This window comes from Leptonotus elevatus, chromosome 17 (genome assembly GCF_054856555.1).
Source record: "Leptonotus elevatus isolate MCC_2025b chromosome 17, RoL_Lele_1.0, whole genome shotgun sequence".
In the NCBI taxonomy this organism is placed as follows: domain Eukaryota; kingdom Metazoa; phylum Chordata; class Actinopteri; order Syngnathiformes; family Syngnathidae; genus Leptonotus; species Leptonotus elevatus.
The window spans coordinates 11264751-11284790 of record NC_141255.1 but is presented as its reverse complement, the minus strand read 5'-3'; the positions used below and the strand labels follow the sequence as shown (position 1 = coordinate 11284790).

Sequence of the window (20040 nt, the reverse complement as noted above, 5' to 3'; positions counted from 1 at the left end):
GTATTGCAGGGAGCATGGCCGAGAGCTACGACACAGAGAGCGGCTTTGAGGATGCTGAGAGCTCCGACGTGGCCAACTCAGTGGTGCGTTTCATCAACCGCTTCGTGGACAAAGTGTGCAATGAGAGCGGCGTGACCAACGAGCACCTGAAGGCTCTCCACGCCATGATACCAGGTATCATTTTCCACATTGAATTGTGTGAAAACGAGTCATTTTCCATGCTTATGCTTATGTTGTTTGATCGCAGATATCGTTCAGATGCACATCGAGACGTTAGATGCAGTCCACCGCGAGAGTAAACGACTGCCGCCGATCCAAAAGGTAACCAATTCCTATTTTTACGCCCCACTGGAGAAAGGCCATGCAGACCGAGCCCGGCCAGCCCCGCCTACTTCCCTCTCCACCAATCCGTACCGCTCAGAACCACGGTGTCACACCAGGTATGTCTGTGACTCACAAGGACAACTGAGCAAAGCATGATGGGTGATGATTGCTCTCCCTGGTGTGCCGTTTTTCGTGTCTTGAGCTAATGTGCGTGCCTTCATTTCGAAGGGTGTCGTCAGTTGGTGTGATGGAGAGGGATGGGGGCTGAGCTCCGTGTAAGGCAAATTTATGTAAAAACTAAACAAAAACAAAACACTCCAGGCTTTAGAAATTGTGTCATGGACTAAGCTAAGCCAAATGTAAGACTATTATTTATCAGCAATAACAGTCAAAATGTTAACGAGAGTATTCTTCCAAGATAACGAACCAACTGAACAAAATATAAGACATTCCAATCTTATCAGATTAATATAGATTTTTCCGGCTCATATAGTCTGAAGCCAGCCATACTCACATGCATGTTTGTAAAGCATGAGGATGTAATGAGTGTGGGGGTTCTGAAACAAATTTAGTGCAACATACTTGAATGCCTGCATTCCACCAACATTGAGTTGAGGATTGGTGATTTGAAGGTGTATTCAAGGATCTTTTGTCGCTGCGTCTTCCGGGTGGATCAACTTAACGATTGGTTCTCGATCCCATCAATCAGTCTGCCGTAATGACGTCTTGCGTGCTCGGTCTTAGGTGCGCATGCGCACTTCGAGTGTATGTTGCATGTAGCCGCTGAGCTTTGGATTCAGCCATTCATCGCTGTAGCCCCACCAATCTTGCCTAACTTTTAGCAGGAGGTCATTCCAAAGAGAGGGACTGGCAAGAGAAAGTCTTGAGCCACTGTGAGCCTCCGCTTAATCCTTGGTACTTCCACTAGTGTCTGGTCCGCTGACATGAGGCACCGGTCCCGTGCATAGGGGTGGAGGAGCTCAGAGATGTAAGGTGGAGCAAATAAAAGCAGAGGCCAGAATTGGAATTATGTGCTCTCTCCTACGAGCACCAGTCAGGAGTAGAATTTTGGACCAACTGGACGGACATTTCATTTGGTTCATTTATTTAATCCATTTGTAAGACAAGTCTTAAAACACAAACTGGAATAATACACACACAGTCATTTCTACGAGCTGCAATTCATATTTATTTGGGGTGTGGCACCTTCTGGTTTGATGGTAGGAATTGACAACCATTGGATGACTAAAGACAGATAATGCCAGGAGTGGTCAAATGCATGGTTCTCTCGTCCGTTTCTCCACTTAAAGCCCCATGGCCTTATTTGTGTTCTTTCTGCTTCAGCGTCATTAACCCCCCTCTCTCTCTCCCTCTCCGCTCTCTCCGCGCAGCCCAAGCTGCTGAGGCCGACCCTTTTGGCAGGCGAGGAGCTGGTGATGGATGGCATGCGTGTTTACCTCATCCCGGACGGGCGCGAGGAGGCCACGGGGATGATGGGAGGGCCGCCCTTGCTCCCCGCGGAGGGAGCTATCTTCCTCACTACCTACCGGCTCATTTTCAAGGGCACTCCCACTGACCCGCTGGGTAAGGGACTCTACAGTACATGTGCAATGTGCAAATTTGACTCATGTTTGTCGTGTTGGTCACAATTGACCGGAAACATACTAGTACGTGTGTGTGGAAAATAAGCAGTATGTAAATGTTTCTTTGCTGCTTCCCTACTACAGTGGGCGAGCAGGTGGTGACTCGTTCCTTCCCCATCGCGTCATTGACCAAGGAGAAGAGAATCTCTGTCACTTTACCCATGGAGCAATTTGTTCAGGAGGGGCTACAGCTACGGTCCTGCACCTTCCAGGTACTTTTAAACCATCAACAGTTCTGTGCTGGTGAATAATTTCCTTCAGAGCCCAGAAGTATTATTAGGTTAGTGGTTGTCTCTTTACTGCAACACTTTGGTCCACTTTTTGTCCGTTTGCAGCTAATGAAGATCGTTTTCGACGAGGAGGTGGCAGCTGACCTGGCGGAGGTTTTCAAGAAGCACATGCACAAGCTACGCTACCCCCAGCACGTGCAGGGAACGTTCGCATTCACCGTCGGTCAGAGCGGCAAGCTGGTGGTAGAGCACAAAACCAAGGACAAGAACCAGTCACTCAAGTATGTACTTCTGTTTAACCTTCTTTGCACAAGGACCACACACATCCGTGTCATTGGTGTTTTCACTCAAGGAGCAGCATTTCTGCAAATAGGAAGGAAGGAACTGACTGACTGTTGAGCTGCTCATATCCCAATCTCATATTGCTAATCAGGCGTGTAGTTATTTACATACCTTTTTAATATTTACTTAACCAGAGCCACATTGTGCTTTTTTAGTCTGTCCCACTTTCAGTGTGGAATATATTGTAAATATTCAATTTGAAAATAATATTAATCCCTTCTCCTATGCAAAATTGTGTAATCTAAATTTGTGGTATTTATCAGCATTAAGTAACACTCCTAGCTCACTAGTACTAAATTCTAGAGGTTTAATTCTTGTAAAGGATTTAGAGGGATATATGCACAATTAATCCCTGAAGACAAAGCTCGACCTCGCTGAATTTGTATTGCAATGAAGGAGTATTTTCTGGTGACAAGTCACAATAAATGTTGGCAGAAGACTTAAAGTATTTATACATTTTTTATGTTGTTGTTTTTTATGCTACAGCGTACAGAAAGCTTTGATGCAGCCTCTGAACTGGAGAGAAAGCTTAAAGCAATGGTAGTTATTACAAAAACGGCCAACAGGTGGCAGCAAAGTATAAGAGATCAACCAGGGCCATGTTGCAAAAAAGCTTTTCCCCCTCCAGTGTTGTAAACAGATTTGTGAATAATGATGAAACTTATGAAGCTATATTCTAATGCTAATTGCTGCACAACGGAAACAAATAGAAATATACTTTTTTTTGTCCTGATAAAAGAAGAGACTCTAATCTTTCTTTTGGTTCATGTTTTTATAGCAATACAACACAATATTCTGTGGGCTTTGCAAAATCAGTCAACATCTACTAAAACAGCCGAGAGCGAAAGGGATTGCTTCAGTGAAAATGGCTGGGAGTCAATGAGTTAAGCAATAAGTCAAAAATGAAATACAAATATTTATGCCCAACCTTTTTTAATTTGTGCAGATTTATACTGTATTTAACGTTTATAATTGTTTTCATTTTAAAACATGTATTTTTGAAATATTTTTTTTTACATGCCATTAATGCATTCCTCAGTTTTGTAATAATGAGCTCAGAAATAAAGGCACTTTACACATGGCTGGCATCAGGTTGAAACCTCTGTCACAATTTGTTTTTTTTGTTTCCCCCCACAAATCTATACTATCATTCAGGCCACATGTGTGAGTTATTTATTTTTGACCAATCTTAAGTGTTGGAAATGGATGGCTGTCTTTGATGATGCAAATTTAGTGGTTGAACAACCATGCCGTGTTTGGGGTCTCCTGAAAAGTGATGATTTTGGAGGTACGAGGGTTCCGCTTGACATCAACAACATATAAATATCTATCCAAACATCCATTTTCTGAAACGCGTATTCCTCACAACGGTCGCGGGACTGCTGGAGCCTATCCCAGCTGGCTACGGGCATTAAAATACTAAAAATAGACGTGTTTTGGTATCTGGTTAATTAAGAGTAGTAAAATGGTGGGGCCAGATATGCATATCTAATCTAAAGAACTGGAAGACCGTAATGATACAATGATCAAAATCGAAAATTGCGATACTCTCATGATTTGAAGACGTTTTTGCTTGTCTCAGGACACTTTCCAAAAACCTGGTGAAGAGCGCCAAGCGGACCATCAACCGTCAGTATGTAACGAAGAAGAAATACTCTCCGCCTACTTGGGAGAACAGAAGCAGTTTCCAGTCAGAGCTGGATGAGGATGAAATTTCAGGTATGTCGATAGTTTCATGTCATTTCAATCCTCATTAATAATTCATATTTTTAAATCCTCGTTAATTCCCATTGAAAGTTTCCAGTTAAATTTCTGTATTTGTTAGGGTAAAATAATTTTTTTATGTTCATGTGTCCACAGTGTCAGAGGAGGTGGAGCAGAGCTCCCTTACACTGTCCTCCACCATCCGCTCTTCAGACAGACAGACCATGAGCAACGTGGTCGAGCGAGCATGCTGCCGCGATTACCAGCGCATGGGCCTGGGCACGCTAAGTAACAGCTTGACCCGCTCCAAGAATGAGCCCTTCCGAATTTCCACCGTAAACCGCATGTACACGGTGTGCAGAAGGTACGGAAATCAACGCACAGACGTTTTGGCGTGCCCAAGGAAGTGTTTGAGCCAATGTGTGCTTGCGTCGTAGCTATCCCGGCTTGCTCATCGTCCCGCAGAGCATCCCGGATTCCACCATCCAGAGAATTTCCCGCTGCTACCGGCAGAACCGCTTCCCTGTGGTTTGCTGGCGGAATTCCCGTACCAAGGCTGTCCTCCTGCGATCGGCGGGCCTCCACGCAAAAGGGGTGGTGGGGTTTTTTAAATCTACCAATGCCCCAACTTCAGGTAATTGCAAACATGGTGACTCCAGAAGATGTTGCCGTAGCAAATTTGCTTTATTCACTGTACGTTTTTGTGTGCAGTGCCCTCCCAGGCGGACTCCACTAGTCTGGAGCAAGAGAAATACCTGCAAGCCATTATCAGCTCCATGCCCTCGTACAGCGAGAGCAGTGGCAGGAACACGCTCAGCGGCTTCACCTCCACCCACATGAGCGCTTCAGGTGGGTGCGACTCACTCTTAGACCCGATGACTTGTAAACTCGCTCATAGAGCTGACTGTGGCTTCTATCCACAGATTCATCGGATAAACTGCGGCAGCCAAAGATCGGTGCACTGATGAAGCAAGTGATGGGTGCCAAGGAGGACGTGCCCGGAACGTTCAGCAGAGGAGGTGAGGCGTGTGTGTGTGTGCGCGCTGCAAGCTTACTGCCGCTGTGAAGTGTAACTTGAAATCCACTTTCAAATTATGTGTGCCATTATGTAACTGTGGCTTGATGTACCCTGCGTGACTCAAGGGACACAATTCCATTTTTCCCCCTTTTGCTCTTGATTGACACAAATGGGTAGCAAAAAAGTGGAGTTGGTTGAAAATCTGATATGCATATATGTGCTAAAAGTGAGTGCAGCGCAAATGCACATACAGTATCGTACATACAGTGGTGCCTTGACTTTCAAGTTTAATTTGTTCCATGACCACTCTCATCTCAAATCATCCCCCTGTTGAATTAATGTAAACAGTTTATCCATTCCAGTGCCCCCAGAAAACACCTACCAAAATGTTTGTACATCTTTTTAATAATAAAAACATAGCACTCTTTATAAAAAAGTCGTAACATCATTAAATAGAATGTAAAAAATGAAACGTTTTCTGCATCACAATTTAATGAGAGTTAGTGATGCAGTAAAATGGAATTATAGTAGTCTTTTTTTGCAGAGGATAAAGAATATATACCTGTGAGTATTGTGATAGTCTATGTGTGTTTTTTTTTTTTTTTACCGTGTGTTCAAATACTTGCTTCTCAAAGGGCTCTAACACCATTGAAGACATTTTTCATTATCTGCCAAACTGCTGCTTACTATGAAGTGAAGTCAGGTCACTTGCATTTCACTGTACAAGAGCTTGGACCTGTGGTGTGTATCTGGCCAGAGACTGCATCACAAGGAGGCTCAACTGTCTTTTTTTTTGTTGTTGCCTGTTGTTTGACCTCAGCTCTTGGTCAAAGGGCCAAAGTCATCTCCCTCTCTCAGCCCAAAGTGTCTGGCAAGGCCAGGAACTCTACCAGAGGTACAGTAGGCCACGCCCACTCCTCCCTCCACTCCAACTAATCAAATCTCTTGAACAGAATCGCCCGTGTGTCTGGCATCATCCCTGGTAGTGTTTTGTAATTTCTGAACTAATGGTCTCTTTGTTGCTGTTTGTGTTAATCTGAGTTCTGATGTGTGTGTGTGTGTGTGTGCACGTGCATGCTGCCACTGCAGCTCTACACTCCGGCGTTCTCGTTGCCGTTTCACTTTTGATTCTTTTGTTTGTCCAATGGCAAGAGTTGCATCGAACTACATGTAGCAAACTGGTTTCAGGTAGTTCTCGCTCGTTCACTTCCGTCTTGTTTAGCAGCATGGCTATTAGGGTAATGGGTGTCAAACTGCGTGCCTGACTGAAATTAAAGGGTAGCCGATTACATGAAACATTCCGTTTTCGTGTCATGATCGTCGTTTGTGTGTGTGTGGCAGGGAAATGGGGGAGCATCCGAGGCAGCGGGCGTCTCAGCGCCTACAACCCAGACGTGGGGACACGTCTCGCTGGGAAAGAGTCACCGCAGCCCAATGGCGGGCCAAGCGAGGTGTTGTTCCTGCGCCAACACAGGGCGTACCTCTACATCATTGGGGACAAAGCCCAGTTCAAGGTGACTAGTGGTGGTTACGGTTACAGACAAAAAAAAAGTCAATTTGTAGATACTATATTTCCTATTAAAAATCAAATAAAAATAGATGCCGTACCTCAATTAAGAGTTGCTTTGACAAGATGACAGCATGCATATATGGAGTCCATATTAAATGTTTATCTTGACTCATTCACTCCCAGCCATTTTCACAGAAGCAATCCCTTTCACTTTTACTGGATTTACTGGACCACAGAATATATGTATATTTTATTGAAATTGTTTTTATTGAAACAAATTTTCTCTCTTTTTTTTCATTAAAAACACACACAAAGACAAAGCATCTGACCAACAATCTTTACCAAAGACTGAGCCAAGAGAAATACCGTACAATTAATCACAACACAAAAAAACAAACGTCACAAACATAACCAACAAACCCCGAGAAACCAAACCAAAAAATATATAATAATCTGACCAAACAAGCTAAACCAAGGTCTATGGAAACAAAACAAATATAATTCCATCACAACACACCCAAAAAAACAGAAAAAAACAACAAACATTCAGAAGACCAAAAAAAATAAGACAATCATTTACAGAAATGGTAAGGGCCCACAGAATATTGTGTTCTATAGCTATAAAAACATGGAACCTATCAAAAGAAAGATTAGAGTCTCTTCTTTCATCAGGAAAAAAAAAAGTATATTTCTATTCGTTTCCGTTTTCTGAGTAATTGAGGGTTTTTTCAACATGGCCCCTGGTTGATCTATTTTGCTCTGCTGTCACCTGCTGGCCGTTGGGTGCAATAACTACCATTTCTTCAACCTTTCTTTGCAGTTGAGAAGCTTCATCGAAGCCTTCTGTTTGCTCGAGCATTAAAAAAACGTATGAATACGTCACTTAAAACATGTAAAATATAACGTAGTTTATACTTTTGGGGGAACAAATGAGTTAATTATTTATTATTTTTTGGGGGGGAAATAATAAAGATTTTTAGGGAGATTGACGTTTGCACATTTCGTACAAATGCTGTTGAGTAAATAGACCCCTCTGCCCAAGATAAAGTTATTTTAATTTTTAATTTAAGTTGTGTATTTTTTAATTAAGTAAAAGGGGCAATTAATGGAAAAAAATTCTAAAACAAAATAATGTCTCTGGCTCTTTTATTGGGACGGTCAATTTTACTTTACTAAAATAATAACATACTACTTTCACCCATTAATGTGCTGCATTTTACATTTATTTTTATTAAGTAAATGGCAATGTATGGTGAAACATGTCACTCTCTTGTGGTACAAATTCATTCAAGTAAGTATCAATATAGTTGATATTACTGTTGATATTGATTGCGCAAAAGTCCATAAGTGCTGGTAATGACCAAAAAGGTTTGTAATTGTCTATAGAATTCAGGATGGTGGAAAAGCACTTAATTACTCTTAGTTGATGCTATGGACTCACTGAATGAAGGTCCTCCCTTTATTTCAATTTAGTTCCTTGTCATCAAGCTGCCACAAGAACAATATTTTTATATTTGCCATAGCTTTGGCCTGAACACAAAAACAGCGAATATGAGGTGAGTTTATCAATAAATAAAAGAGGCTACGTTCACAAAAGAAATCTGCACATTCTCACTGTACTTCCCTTCAGAAGCAACCGTCGTGTTTCATTGGGACCATGATGTGTTATGTATGTCAGGGCGGGAAGCAGGACTCCTTCCAGCAGTGGGAGGTGGTGCCCATCGAGGTATGCGACGTGCGGCAGGTGAAGAACAGCTTCAAGAAGCTGATGAAGGCCTGCGTGCCCAGTTCCGTCTCCTCGGACACCAACACAAACTTCCTGCGCTTGCTCGAAGACTCCGAATGGATGGCACTGGTTAGTGATTGCCTGGATAAATCTACATCTTTTACTTGATTTTGATCACATTTGTTTGTTTTTTACGCTTGTGAGTGAGAATGTTCACACGGTAGAGTTAATAATGCTTTTTGGTGGGGACAGTTTGAGCCCAGACAAAAATGTATTTAATTTATATCAGTTCTAATAGGGCAAATGGAATTGTGTGTCACAGAACGAATTGTTTTTAACTTTGAAGGTTGCACTGATTAGTACCACAAAAAATCTGTTTTCATAAGAATTGGGATTCTTATTTAGTATGTTTCAGAATCGATTTTATTTAAATTATTTTATACTGTCTTTCCTTTGTCTGTGCCTTTTTTGGGAGCGCTGTTCATGTTGTACACGATTTGGCCACATAGGGGCAGTGTAGTTTCTCACATTCTGATACCCTGTTAAGTTGTAGCCACATTAGAGAGTGTAAGGAAAAAGTCACGATCAAGTTATGCCGATAAAAGTTGTTTTACAGAGCGTAGGAAGAGCATATGCCGGTGAGTAATGTTAAGATGCTTTTCTGTAAACATTCCTGAAGCGTTTTGTATGAGTGGTCGTTCGTTTGAGTGATAAAGGTATCGCGAGTAGCGCGCTCATTAGCATTAGCGAGTCGGACTAGAGTAGAACATGACGATTCTTTCCACATCTATAAATTGAAGCAGAAATCATTGTCAATCAAATCATTCTGAATTGAAAATCGAATCGCAGACCCAAAAATCTGAATCCAATCGAGTCGTAAAACAGTCAAAGATTCCCACCCCTACTGATTAGAGCATTCTGCTCATTTTTTTGTTGCTACAAATCCAGAGCTTTGAGAAATAACATGTGTGTTTGTGTGTAGCTGCATAGGGTGCTGCAGGTTTCTGTCCTGGTGGTGGAGCTCCTGGACACGGGATCATCCGTCATGGTCAGCCTGGAAGACGGCTGGGACGTCACCACCCAGGTTTGGAGATTTGGGGATTAAAAAAAAACAACACATCATGTCCTTCACAAGCTCACACGTAAACGTCGCGTTGCATCTTCAGGTGGTGTCTTTGGTGCAGTTGCTGTCCGACCCTTACTACCGCACGTTCGATGGCTTTCGGCTGCTATTGGAGAAAGAGTGGCTGTCCTTCGGCCACAGGTTCAGCCACCGCGGCGCTCAGACGCTAGGCAGCCAGAGCAGCGGGTTCACCCCTGTCTTCTTGCAGTTCCTCGACTGTGTGCATCAAGTGCGTATGTCAGCCACCCAGTTCCTCATTAGGGTCACGGGTGAGCTAGAGCCGATTAACAGTATGGCTGTTGTGCCCCGCTTATATTTGTTGTTGGATGTCTCAGATCCACCTGCAGTTCCCCATGGAATTTGAGTTCAGCCAGTACTACCTGAAGTTTTTAGCCTATCATTACGTGTCCAACCGCTTCCGCACCTTTCTGCTTGACTCGGACTACGAGCGCATTGAACTTGGTACCATCTTCAGTCATGGCAATATCTCATCTACGTTGACTCCTTTCTCTTTTGACTTAAGTTTGACGTTGTTTGCAGGCGTCCTCTATGAAGAAAAAGGTGAGAGGAAAAGTCCTCAGGTGTGCAAGTCCGTGTGGGACTACATCGACCGGCTCAACAAGAAGACCCCGATCTTCTTCAACTACATGTTCGCGCCGGAGGATGATGAGGTTAGCACACTTTTCTAACTTTATACATATATGCTGTGGAATATTTTTTTAATGGATTATTCTACCTATTATCTCATCAATTAATGAAGTCATTTGGGAAAATGTATTTTGAATTATGGCAAAAAAATTATCTAATTGTGATTATAATTTATTTTTGCTAAAACTCTTCTGGATGGATGCATTGTTCTGTACTTGTGACAATACAATGGCAATAAAGATATATTCTATTCTGTTCTATTCTATTTTATTCCAATAAAACTGATGCTTCAACATGGTATACACAGGTGCTCCGGCCTTATACCTTCATCTCCAACCTGAAAGTGTGGGACTACTACACGGAGGAGACCCTCTCAGAGGGGCCATCGTACGACTGGGAGCTGCGGGGCCGCCAGGAGCGGGCGGTGACGGAGGAGGCGCCCGACAAGCCTGACAGCGGCGCGCCCAAGTCGCGGCGGTGCGCCGTGTGGCCGTGCTATGACAGCTTGAGCAAGACGTTGCCCGACGCCATCACCAAGCTGCTGCAGGACCTGCAGGCGCTGGAGGGCGAGCTCGGCCAGGCGTCGGAGAAGTGGAAGGACACGTGGGATAAGATCAAGGCCGCACAGAGGAACGAGACCAAACTGGAGAGCAAGGTGAGACCATTATTGGGATTCAAATTGGATTACATTTCAGATTTGTGAATACAGTTGTTTTAATAGCCAATTTATTTAGAAATAGTCAATGTTGGAACATATTTTAAAATGAATGTTAATTAATAGTACCTAGTAGTCGTCACTTTTCGCCCATATCTTCTTTTTACAGCCTGAATCTAAATTTAATTTAATGAGTTTATTTTCCTCAAAATTCTACACCCGTAACCCCATAATGACAAAGTAAAGAAAAGTTTTTAGAAAATGTTGAATATTGAAATTATTAAATATTGAAATGCTGTAAAATACCTTGCATCATTCCACACATGATATGACTTTACCACAACAAAGGCAGTTTTTTGTTGTTGAAACTTTTGCTAATTTATGAAAAATATATTAATAATTAAATTCATTTTGAACGGTAGCATAATGCCTTGCAGTATTAAAAATATATATATTTTATTTTTTGCAAATGTTTCTGTTACAGCCATATTCCAAAATAGATTAGATTCATTTATTTTTCTATTATGGGGTAGTACCCGATAATGACAAAGTGAAATTTTTAGAAAATTTTGCGTATTTATTAAAACTACATTAACAATTTCATATTATTTAAGACTTTTGAATACTGCTGCAAGGCATTATGCTAAGCTCACCTCCACAATTTTGCTTGGCTAAATCTAACAAATTCCTTAAAATTCTACACACAAAATACTCCGTAATGACAAAATGAAGAGATGTTTCTACTAAAAACATTTACTAATTTAATACAAATAAATGAATTCTACGTATTTTGAAGTATTTTAAGTATGTTGAGTCTTTTTCCAAATCTGATTTTTAACTCATTCACTGCCAGCTATTTTCACTGAAGCAACCTCCTTCACTCCTGGCTGTTTGACTGGATTTTTACTGATTTTGCAATGCCCACAGAATATTGTTCTCTACTTTCATCAGGAAAAAAATTATATTTCTATCAGTTTCCGTTTTGCAGCAATTAGCATTAGAATATAGCTCATTATTCACAAATCTATTTAGAACTGTGGGTAAATGAGCTTTTTTCAACATGGCCCTGGTTGATCTCTTACTCTGCTGCCACCTGCTGGCCATTTGTGTAATAACTACCATTTATTCAACCATTCTCTGCAGTTAAGAGGCTGCATCAAAGCCTTCTGTATGCTATAGCATAAAAAACGTATAAATGCGTCTTTGGGACACTTAACACATTTAAAATTGAACATATTTATACGTTTTGGGGAGCAATTAAATACCAAAATTTCCATGACATTCTACATAATAAAGATTGTAGTAAAGTTTTTTTTTTCTTTTTTCTTTTTTTAATCTTTACATTAATGGATAAAATACAATTGTAGTAAGAATTCAGTCACTCACCATCACAACGCGTCTTTTCCTGCTCCTCTCGCAGCCGTCATTCTCCAGCTCGCTGCTTATGTCCTCCAACCTGAGCCACCAGCGGCGTTCCCAGGGCGTCTACTTGCAGGAGAGCAGCGTGGGCTCCTCCATCAACTTGGCCCTGGACTGCGAGGCCAGCGCCACCTCCACCCCGGTGGCGGGCCGCCCGAGCACCAGCACACTCTACAGCCAGTTCCAGAGTACCGAGAGCGAGAACAGGTACGTGTGTTTGCTAAAGCGTGGTGACAGACTTGTATTCAATTTGCAGTGTTCATGCACACCGGCGTACCGCTTATGTGCGCCCTTGTCTACAGTGTTATACTTTATAAAAGCATGCAGTAATAGCAATTAAATAGATTGTCATAATTAAGACGCACGCATGAGTTCATGTTTCAATGACCATTGAAATTGTGCTGACGCTTCACATTGCTTTGTTTCCGTGTCGCTTTAGAAGTTTCGAAGGCATTTTATTCAAGAAAGGTGCTCTTCTGAAACCGTGGAAACCACGGTGGTTTGTGTTGGACAAGACAAAGCATCAGGTAAGACTGGAACGAAGAGTTTCAACGGTGGAGGCAGACATTTTGTGGTAATGTTTTTTTCCCCTTCTTCTTCGTGTAACATAGCTGCGATATTACGAGAGTCGGCAGGACAAAGAGTGCAAGGGCGTCATCGAGCTGGCCGACGTGGAGTCGGTCCTTCTGGGGACGCCCACCATGGGAGCGCCCAAAAACATTGAGGAGAAAGCCTTCTTTGATGTGAGTCCCTCGACTGGTGTCAAATGCAAAGTGTGTCAAGTGTGTTCACATTTTTTGAGTTTTGGATTTTTAATTGAAAAAAAATAAGAGGAGGAAATCATTGTTCTTCCAAAATTTGGAAGTAAATGACAATAGTGTAGCGCTGTGATTGGTCAACTGCTGTTCACATGACATATGGCCGCCATGTTGTTACCCTGCTGAGTTGGCCAAACTCTCCATCATCTGCATCAATCCACTCAGGCTCCCTTTAAAACAACAACAACAAAATTGCATATCTAAAGTGAAAACAAAATGTCACTCTCCTGTTCTGTGTAATATAATGTAAACAATCTAAAAGTTAATGCGTTCATTAATACATTATGCTGCATCTTCTGGCGTGCGCACACTTCACATACTCTTACACAAAGATGGTAAGCTGCAGTAATACTTTTTCACAGAGGACAAAGAATATATGCCACTGTGAATATTGTTACAGATTTTCACCAGTAAAACCAGTAAGCAGCCAGTCTTTTATTTTGTCGTCATTTGGAATGATTGGCCAAACGCACGCTATAAGTAATTTACGGAATGTTCTAATCCTGACCTTTGTGCACCTCCAGCTCAAGACCACCAAACGAGTGTACAACTTCTGCGCCCAGGACAGTCTCAATGCTCAGCTGTGGATGGACAGTGTTCAGAGCTGCCTGTCGGACGCCTAGACGGGAGGCGGCCCGGACTCTTGAACTGCAATATTTCAGTGTTTTTGCTAGAAAAGACGAAAACGGGGCAGGGGGGAGTGACGGCGGCGGTCCGACCACACGGAACCATTCCTCATCTTGCGTCCGGCATGAAGAATTCTTCCTGAATCTCCTTCTTACTAACATTATGCCCCCTCCCCTTCTTCACGATTTTACTTTGAAAACTCAGGGGGAGGAATGACGGAGGAGCTGCCGGATCCCATTTTGGGACCACCAGTGACGGTTCATGAAGGATTTTTAGTTTCATGTCTTTTTGTTGTTATTTTTGTTGTTATTTTTTTGTGCCACCACAATCTCAAGAAAGATATACTGTGAAAGCCCATCAGGATCACCTCTGCGAGTGTTTACAAAGTGGACAAAAGCTCCCTTCCCTTTACACTAACCACTATAAACAAACGTTTAAGGGGCAACGAAGGAAGAAAAAAAAAAAGATGTGATATGGAGGTTGCTTCTTCATTTCATATTTGTGACTGAAACTCCAGAGTTCCCATGAAAAATGACACCCTGAAGGCAACACAAGCATAAAAAATAGGGATGCACGATAATGCTATTTTCAACCGATACCGATAAACCAATAATTTAGAAAGTGCCAATGATCGATAACCGATAAGTCAGCCGATAATTACTTGCGGTCAGGGCTCCTGCCTCTTCCCCATGAGCCCTGCCCCCTTTTTCTTCCCCTGTGTGTATTTGCTGCTTGTCAAGGTGACAACCGGTAACTCATTTTGAGTTTGCCAAAACAAAACAGTCATGTTTTAAAAATGCAACAAAAAACTGCAAGGGTAACATTTTAGAGGGAGACAGTAAAGAAAGCAGTCGCCATGATGCATCTTCTGTCAACACAAGGTTGCGCGCATTATGATGTCACAAATACGCGACACTAAAAAAGGCAAAGTAGGGCACAACTTGAGCGACAACCACTAGAGATAGACCAACGTGGAATGTCTATTATTATTGGCAGATTTCTTTATTATCTGGTTTATCTGTGTGACGTCAAAGTGGTTGATAAATGCCGATAATTATCGGCAGATTTCTTTATCTGGTTTATCCGTTTGACGTCAAATTGGCCGATAATTATCGTCCATCCCTAATAAAAAATGAACACATTTAGCTGGATATCCTATCAGATGTTGAGTAATAAGTTAATGAATTGATATAACTATTACTCAGAACAGTTAAGAAGACTACGGTTCCACTTATAAGGATGCATTGAAGTCTCATAAATGTTCGTCACATGGCCCTTGAATCCTTCAAATGCATCACTTGTTCACCCGTGTTCTTCCTTTGCACACACACACACTTAAGATCCCCACTATGTAAAATATACTGCTGTCGTTGAACATGACTTTTTTTTTCATATTCAGAATTGTAGATTTTTCTTTTTTGGGGGGGCGTTTTAACTCCTATTTGTATATACTACTACAGATTTGTATGTAACGTTTATAGTAGTAATTTATTTAACTTCCCCCTTTACGAAAGTTCCTCAAGCACCACTTTTAAATGCTAGGAATTCAATGTGCCATTGGTTTATTTCTGTATTAATGTGACTAATGCTTTTTTTGTACTGTGCAAGTAACCCCCCCCTCCTTTTTTTTTTTTTTTTTAAAACACAGTTGTCCTTATTCGGTTCCCACCATTCATGCAAGAGTGGAAATGTGTGTTGTGAAAGCCTGTGGGCTACTTTTTTTTTAATGGCTGATTGGATCAGACTTGCTAGAATGCAGATGAAATAAATGTCTGACACATGAAGCCCTAGGAGGCCTTTATTATTCAACTATCTGCCTATTTCAGAAAATGTGCTACCTTGCGATTATATAATTTAATCTCGAGGGGCACTCACACTTAGCTTAAGTCTAAAGTTGTAATTGGATGTTATTTTGGCTGTTAAGGAACTGTGTTGGAGTTGAGGGGCTTCGTTAAGGCAAGTTGTGCCATCCTGTGTTGAATTGTGTTGCGGAGCTTCAATGAGACCAAAGTGTGGTTTGCGCCATCTTTATGCCGAGGAATTAGATTCAATTAAGTTGAGGAGCTTCACTGAGACTTTTTCTTTGCCCCTAACTTGTGGCTTATATGGGCAATTACAAACCTTTTGGGAGGGGGCAACAATTAATTGCAGTTTTAAATAATTAAATAATTTTACTGTTACAATTAATGTTATGCTAAAAACCTGTAGTACTTTATGGTGTAGAAACTACAATTTGAAGTGTGTTTAAGTATTAATCATTTACAGGAACTTCTTATAGTAAAATCTGGAAGATTAAAGTTTAAAAAGGAGCCAAAATTGTTAAAACCAAACAAGCAATGCAGTCATAACTAGTCATTTTTTTCCACTATTGTTTGAAACTAGGTTGTTAAGTTTTAAGACTAGACGGACTTCAAAAGGATTCATTCTACCCATTCCTTGTAAACACCCTTGAATAACCACTCACTCTTTTTTTTTTCCTAGTGCTGATCACATTTTATTTGTGACATTCAGTTAAAAGCAAAAACTGCCAAAACATAAGCAAAGTCACTTTCCCATCAACCTTGGCACACAAACCCAACAGGACTAAACATCTCGAGAATTGACAATTGATTTTTTTAAGACCTGCTAGTCAAACAATTTCATTATGAAGATCAAACATCAGGTGAAATTTGAATGTTAACGATATTGATAAAGTACCAACGGTCAGCAGACATACAACATACAGAAAAATTACTTTAAAAGCACTTTTTTTTTTTTTAATAAAAAAAAAAGGTGGAGGGGGTGCTCTGCCCAAGTCTATTGTCTGCTCAGTGGAAAGACGAGTTACTAAAAATGTGCACCTCAAGTGGCAGCTTTATCAAAATACCTACTTACACCCCACAACCCTGAGGTTTACCATCACATTTGTTTTTTATACAAGTGGTACAGACCAGTAGGGTTGCAAAATTCCCAACATTTTTCAAATTGGAATATTTCCAAGGGAACTATGGCAATCAATCAGAAACAGAAGGCTGGTTACAAATAGCGAGCGTAATGACTTTTTTGGTTTTGCTTTTGCCAGGAGAGCTAATCTATTTTGTGTGAATGTCTGCTTATGAAAAAATGCTTCATTCCCATGGAAAGTCTCCAATTTGAAATATTTCCAAAATTAAATTCCCCTGGAAATTTCCCAAGCCTACAGCCCAGTCATTGAGATGGCAGTTTACTGATAATAAGGTCGATAGCGGCCCTGGTCCGGATGGTGGGGCCCGGGACCAGGTGGGGGTCCCTGCATCCGCGGAGGAGGGGGCCCCCTAGGAGCGGGCCACATTCCGGGACTGAGACCTCCCGGTTGGTTGAACGGCGGGCTAAGGGTGCCCTGGTCTTCGGGGAACTGTTGCATGGAATTGGGGTTGTAATGATGAGGAGGGGGCGCGTTTACTGGGGGTCCGCTGTGTTGGGGTGGAGGTCCCGGGGGCGGGTGGTTCATGTAGGGCGGCATTTGGCCCAGGATGTGCCCTGGTGGCGGGGTGATTGGAGGCGGGGCTGTGGACATGGGGGGCGGCGGGGCCTGGTTGTACACCATGTGGGGCGCCGCGGAGCCCTGGGGAGGGTGCTGCATGGGGTGGCTGATGGGTGGCGGTGGGGGTGGCGGCCCAAAGTGCTGCTGCGGCGGCGGCGCCATCATGTGATGGGCGTGCGACACCACGGCCGGCTGGCCGGGATAGTCCCCGGGGCGATGATGTGGCGGCTGGCCGGGGCCCGACGACGAGTCATCCTGGATGGGCACGGTGATGAGGTTGCTGTGTTTGCGCGTGGTCACCGTGGCGATGCGGTACGTCTCAGGGGGTCCGTCGTGAGGTCCAGGGGGCGGCGGCTGCCCGTATGGGTCGTGGCCGCCGTGCGGGTGCAGGTTGGCCTGGTGCACGTGGTTCTTGGTCATGTGGGGCGGGGGCACGCGGAAGCGGTCGGGGACGTCGGACGCCGGAGGCAGGTGCACGGGCTCCTGGCGGCTCGACGACGATTTGGTCAACCTTAGGTGGCGGTGGTTGACGTGGGCCTGGAGGTCCCGCTGAGAAAGGTAGGTGCGCTTGCAGCCCGACACCACGCTGCACATGTACAGCGAGCCGCGCTGGCACTGCTCGATGCGCTGCACCGTGTCTGTGCAGCTGTACATGGTCAGTCTGAACATAAAACACAGTCAAAAAGTCACTTTTAGCAAATCCCATGCATACACCCATTGGAACGTGTACAACAGTACAGTTGTATTTAAAATTGTGACACCTAGGAACTTATCAATTTCAATTACACACGCAAAAAAATTAATCATCATGACTCCATGACATCTCACCCAGGGCACAGCTTCTCTCCTTTTTTCTCATGCAGCAAAGCACATTCATAGCAGAAGACGTGTTTGCAGGGAATCTGGCAAAAGTGATAAAGGCCAAAGGTTACAACTCATTCATTTGATTTTTTTGTTCGGGAAAAAGACTCAAAATGTTAGCCACGTACCATCCGTCCGTACAGCTGGATAGGAAGTCCACATTTGTCACAGAAGTGAATTGGGACTTCATCCCTTTCACCAATTAGATTCAACTGTTGCCATGGGGAACAAAAGATGTGAGTATATTCACTCACACACTCACAAAACTATGCACTTTAAATTGTAATATACCTTATAGTCCCAAAACAGCGGCTGTGGGTATCTCCTCTGGCCAGCAAACACATCTCCCGCTTTACCGCCACAGTCAAACTTCTCTTGCTTGAAGCCAAAGTTATCTGTGACGCACAAACAAAAATAATTCAGCAAACAAAAGTGAGGTGCTTGTGGTGGTCGAAAAAGCACCTACCGTCTTTTTCCACGGTGTCACTTTTCAGTGGTGGCCTGCTGCCGGGCCTTTGGGCGCGGGGCGGCGGTTTGGTCCTCAGCGGCTGCTTGGAGATGAGCTTGATGGGGATGCGCCTGCGGACATCCGGACCGCCCAGGCTCCCCGAGCCATCGCTTCCTTGGAGGTCATTGTCTGCCGGGGGTGGGGGTGTCATAATGAGAAAACTTTTGACCCAAGGTACGTTCATCCAAGCCGCAGATAGTAAGCAGAAAGGTTTGAGGAGAAGCGAGCGAAGAAGAGAGGCCTCTTTAAATTTCTGACATTAATTAAGACAATTATTGAAATCTCAGCCTTAACTGATAAAATAATATCTGAAATGTTGAAAAATACAACTCCAATTATATCAAATGTGTCCTGTTAGCTCTTGAAGCATATATGTCAACTCGGTTAGCATTCAGATAGGCTTCGCACCGCCATAAACAATCAACTAGCAGCTCTACATTTTGAACGTGGATGAATTCTTCATTTAAATCCCTGTGATTGCCCGTATTAAATGCTTCAAACTTGGGGGTTTTTTGGGGGGGAGGGTTAACTTTTACTGACTACCGGGAGGGCTCGCTGGCTAGTTGACGCTAAAATGGCCCATGCTAAACGCAACGTTAGCTTCTGAAAGCTAACAACGCGATTCGGCACTTTTGACCATCTTCTGGTCTGATTGTTGCTCCACTCCGAGACGATATATATAAATATATTTGTTTACAACAGAAAAATAATTCACGAATAGCCTCTTACTGACGAAGGGGAGTGAAGAAATAACACTTACCGCTTTGGTCCATGATCCGAGTGATCCGGCGCAGTGCATTGTGGGATTAAAGAGGGAGGGAGGACGGAAGGAAAGAAAGAAGGCAAAGTGAAGTCATGACTCGAACGTTACCGAACGTTTTTACGTTTACAGAACCATAATTCTTTGTAAATTAATCCGCAAGTAATAAAGTTGGTTGGGCAAATACAGTACGTTCGTGTAAACATTCAATTTTCTCCCCCTCTCTTTCTATCCTCCATTTTTTTTTTTTTACATAGCATATTTTCAAAATATGCCATGTAAAAAAAAAACTCAGCGTAGCTCCAAAGTTAAGTTGCTAAATTGGAAATGTAAAACATTAAGTGGCTGCCATGTTTTCTTAATTTCTTGTTCACTTTAATGTCTGGTGCCACTATACAAGTGTATAAATTAAGTGACTAAACTCACACAAAAGAACATATGGAATGCCTAAAAGCACCTTTGTTGCCAGTACAATAACATAGCTATTTTTGTAAGAACTGTGAAGTGATTTGGTCTTTGACAATTCCCAACATTTCTGATATTTCCGCCATGCAACGTAATGCAAATACCTCCTTTACATCAGTGGTGTCCAAACTCGAATCTCGGGGGCCGGAGTCCTGCA

The 20040-nt window shown here is 42.8% G+C and overlaps 2 protein-coding genes across 6 annotated transcripts in view; one reads left to right on the top strand and one right to left on the bottom strand.

The window, feature by feature from the left end:
• Nucleotides 1-15571, top strand: part of sbf1 (SET binding factor 1) — a 43020-nt gene extending 27449 nt beyond the window's left edge. For 4 of the 5 annotated variants that reach the window (XM_086059269.1, XM_086059268.1, XM_086059266.1 and 1 more), the window contains 22 exons: nt 2-174; nt 248-321; nt 1716-1908; nt 2052-2179; nt 2303-2478; nt 4122-4258; nt 4400-4607; nt 4681-4877; nt 4955-5092; nt 5167-5262; nt 6082-6156; nt 6603-6775; nt 8450-8626; nt 9480-9581; nt 9664-9849; nt 9956-10082; nt 10161-10291; nt 10576-10923; nt 12344-12549; nt 12782-12869; nt 12954-13085; nt 13685-15571. In XM_086059269.1, the coding sequence (XP_085915395.1) occupies nt 2-174; nt 248-321; nt 1716-1908; nt 2052-2179; nt 2303-2478; nt 4122-4258; nt 4400-4607; nt 4681-4877; nt 4955-5092; nt 5167-5262; nt 6082-6156; nt 6603-6775; nt 8450-8626; nt 9480-9581; nt 9664-9849; nt 9956-10082; nt 10161-10291; nt 10576-10923; nt 12344-12549; nt 12782-12869; nt 12954-13085; nt 13685-13783 (3364 nt within the window). In that variant the 3' untranslated portion in view covers nt 13784-15571. The remainder of the gene's footprint in view (nt 1; nt 175-247; nt 322-1715; nt 1909-2051; nt 2180-2302; nt 2479-4121; nt 4259-4399; nt 4608-4680; nt 4878-4954; nt 5093-5166; nt 5263-6081; nt 6157-6602; nt 6776-8449; nt 8627-9479; nt 9582-9663; nt 9850-9955; nt 10083-10160; nt 10292-10575; nt 10924-12343; nt 12550-12781; nt 12870-12953; nt 13086-13684) is intronic. The other variant, XM_086059267.1, reaches the window with a different exon arrangement.
• Nucleotides 15572-16253: 682 nt separating this feature from the next.
• On the bottom strand, nt 16254-19530 carry LOC147159806 (E3 ubiquitin-protein ligase Hakai-like). Its single transcript, XM_086060387.1, has 6 exons — nt 19419-19530; nt 18617-18787; nt 18442-18545; nt 18279-18362; nt 18118-18191; nt 16254-17950 (listed from the first exon to the last, which is right to left on the bottom strand). Exons 1-6 carry the CDS (start codon nt 19429-19431, stop codon nt 16990-16992), a joined length of 1407 nt encoding a protein of 468 aa, XP_085916513.1. The 5' UTR covers nt 19432-19530; the 3' UTR covers nt 16254-16989.
• Between the last annotated feature and the right edge of the window lie 510 nt (nt 19531-20040).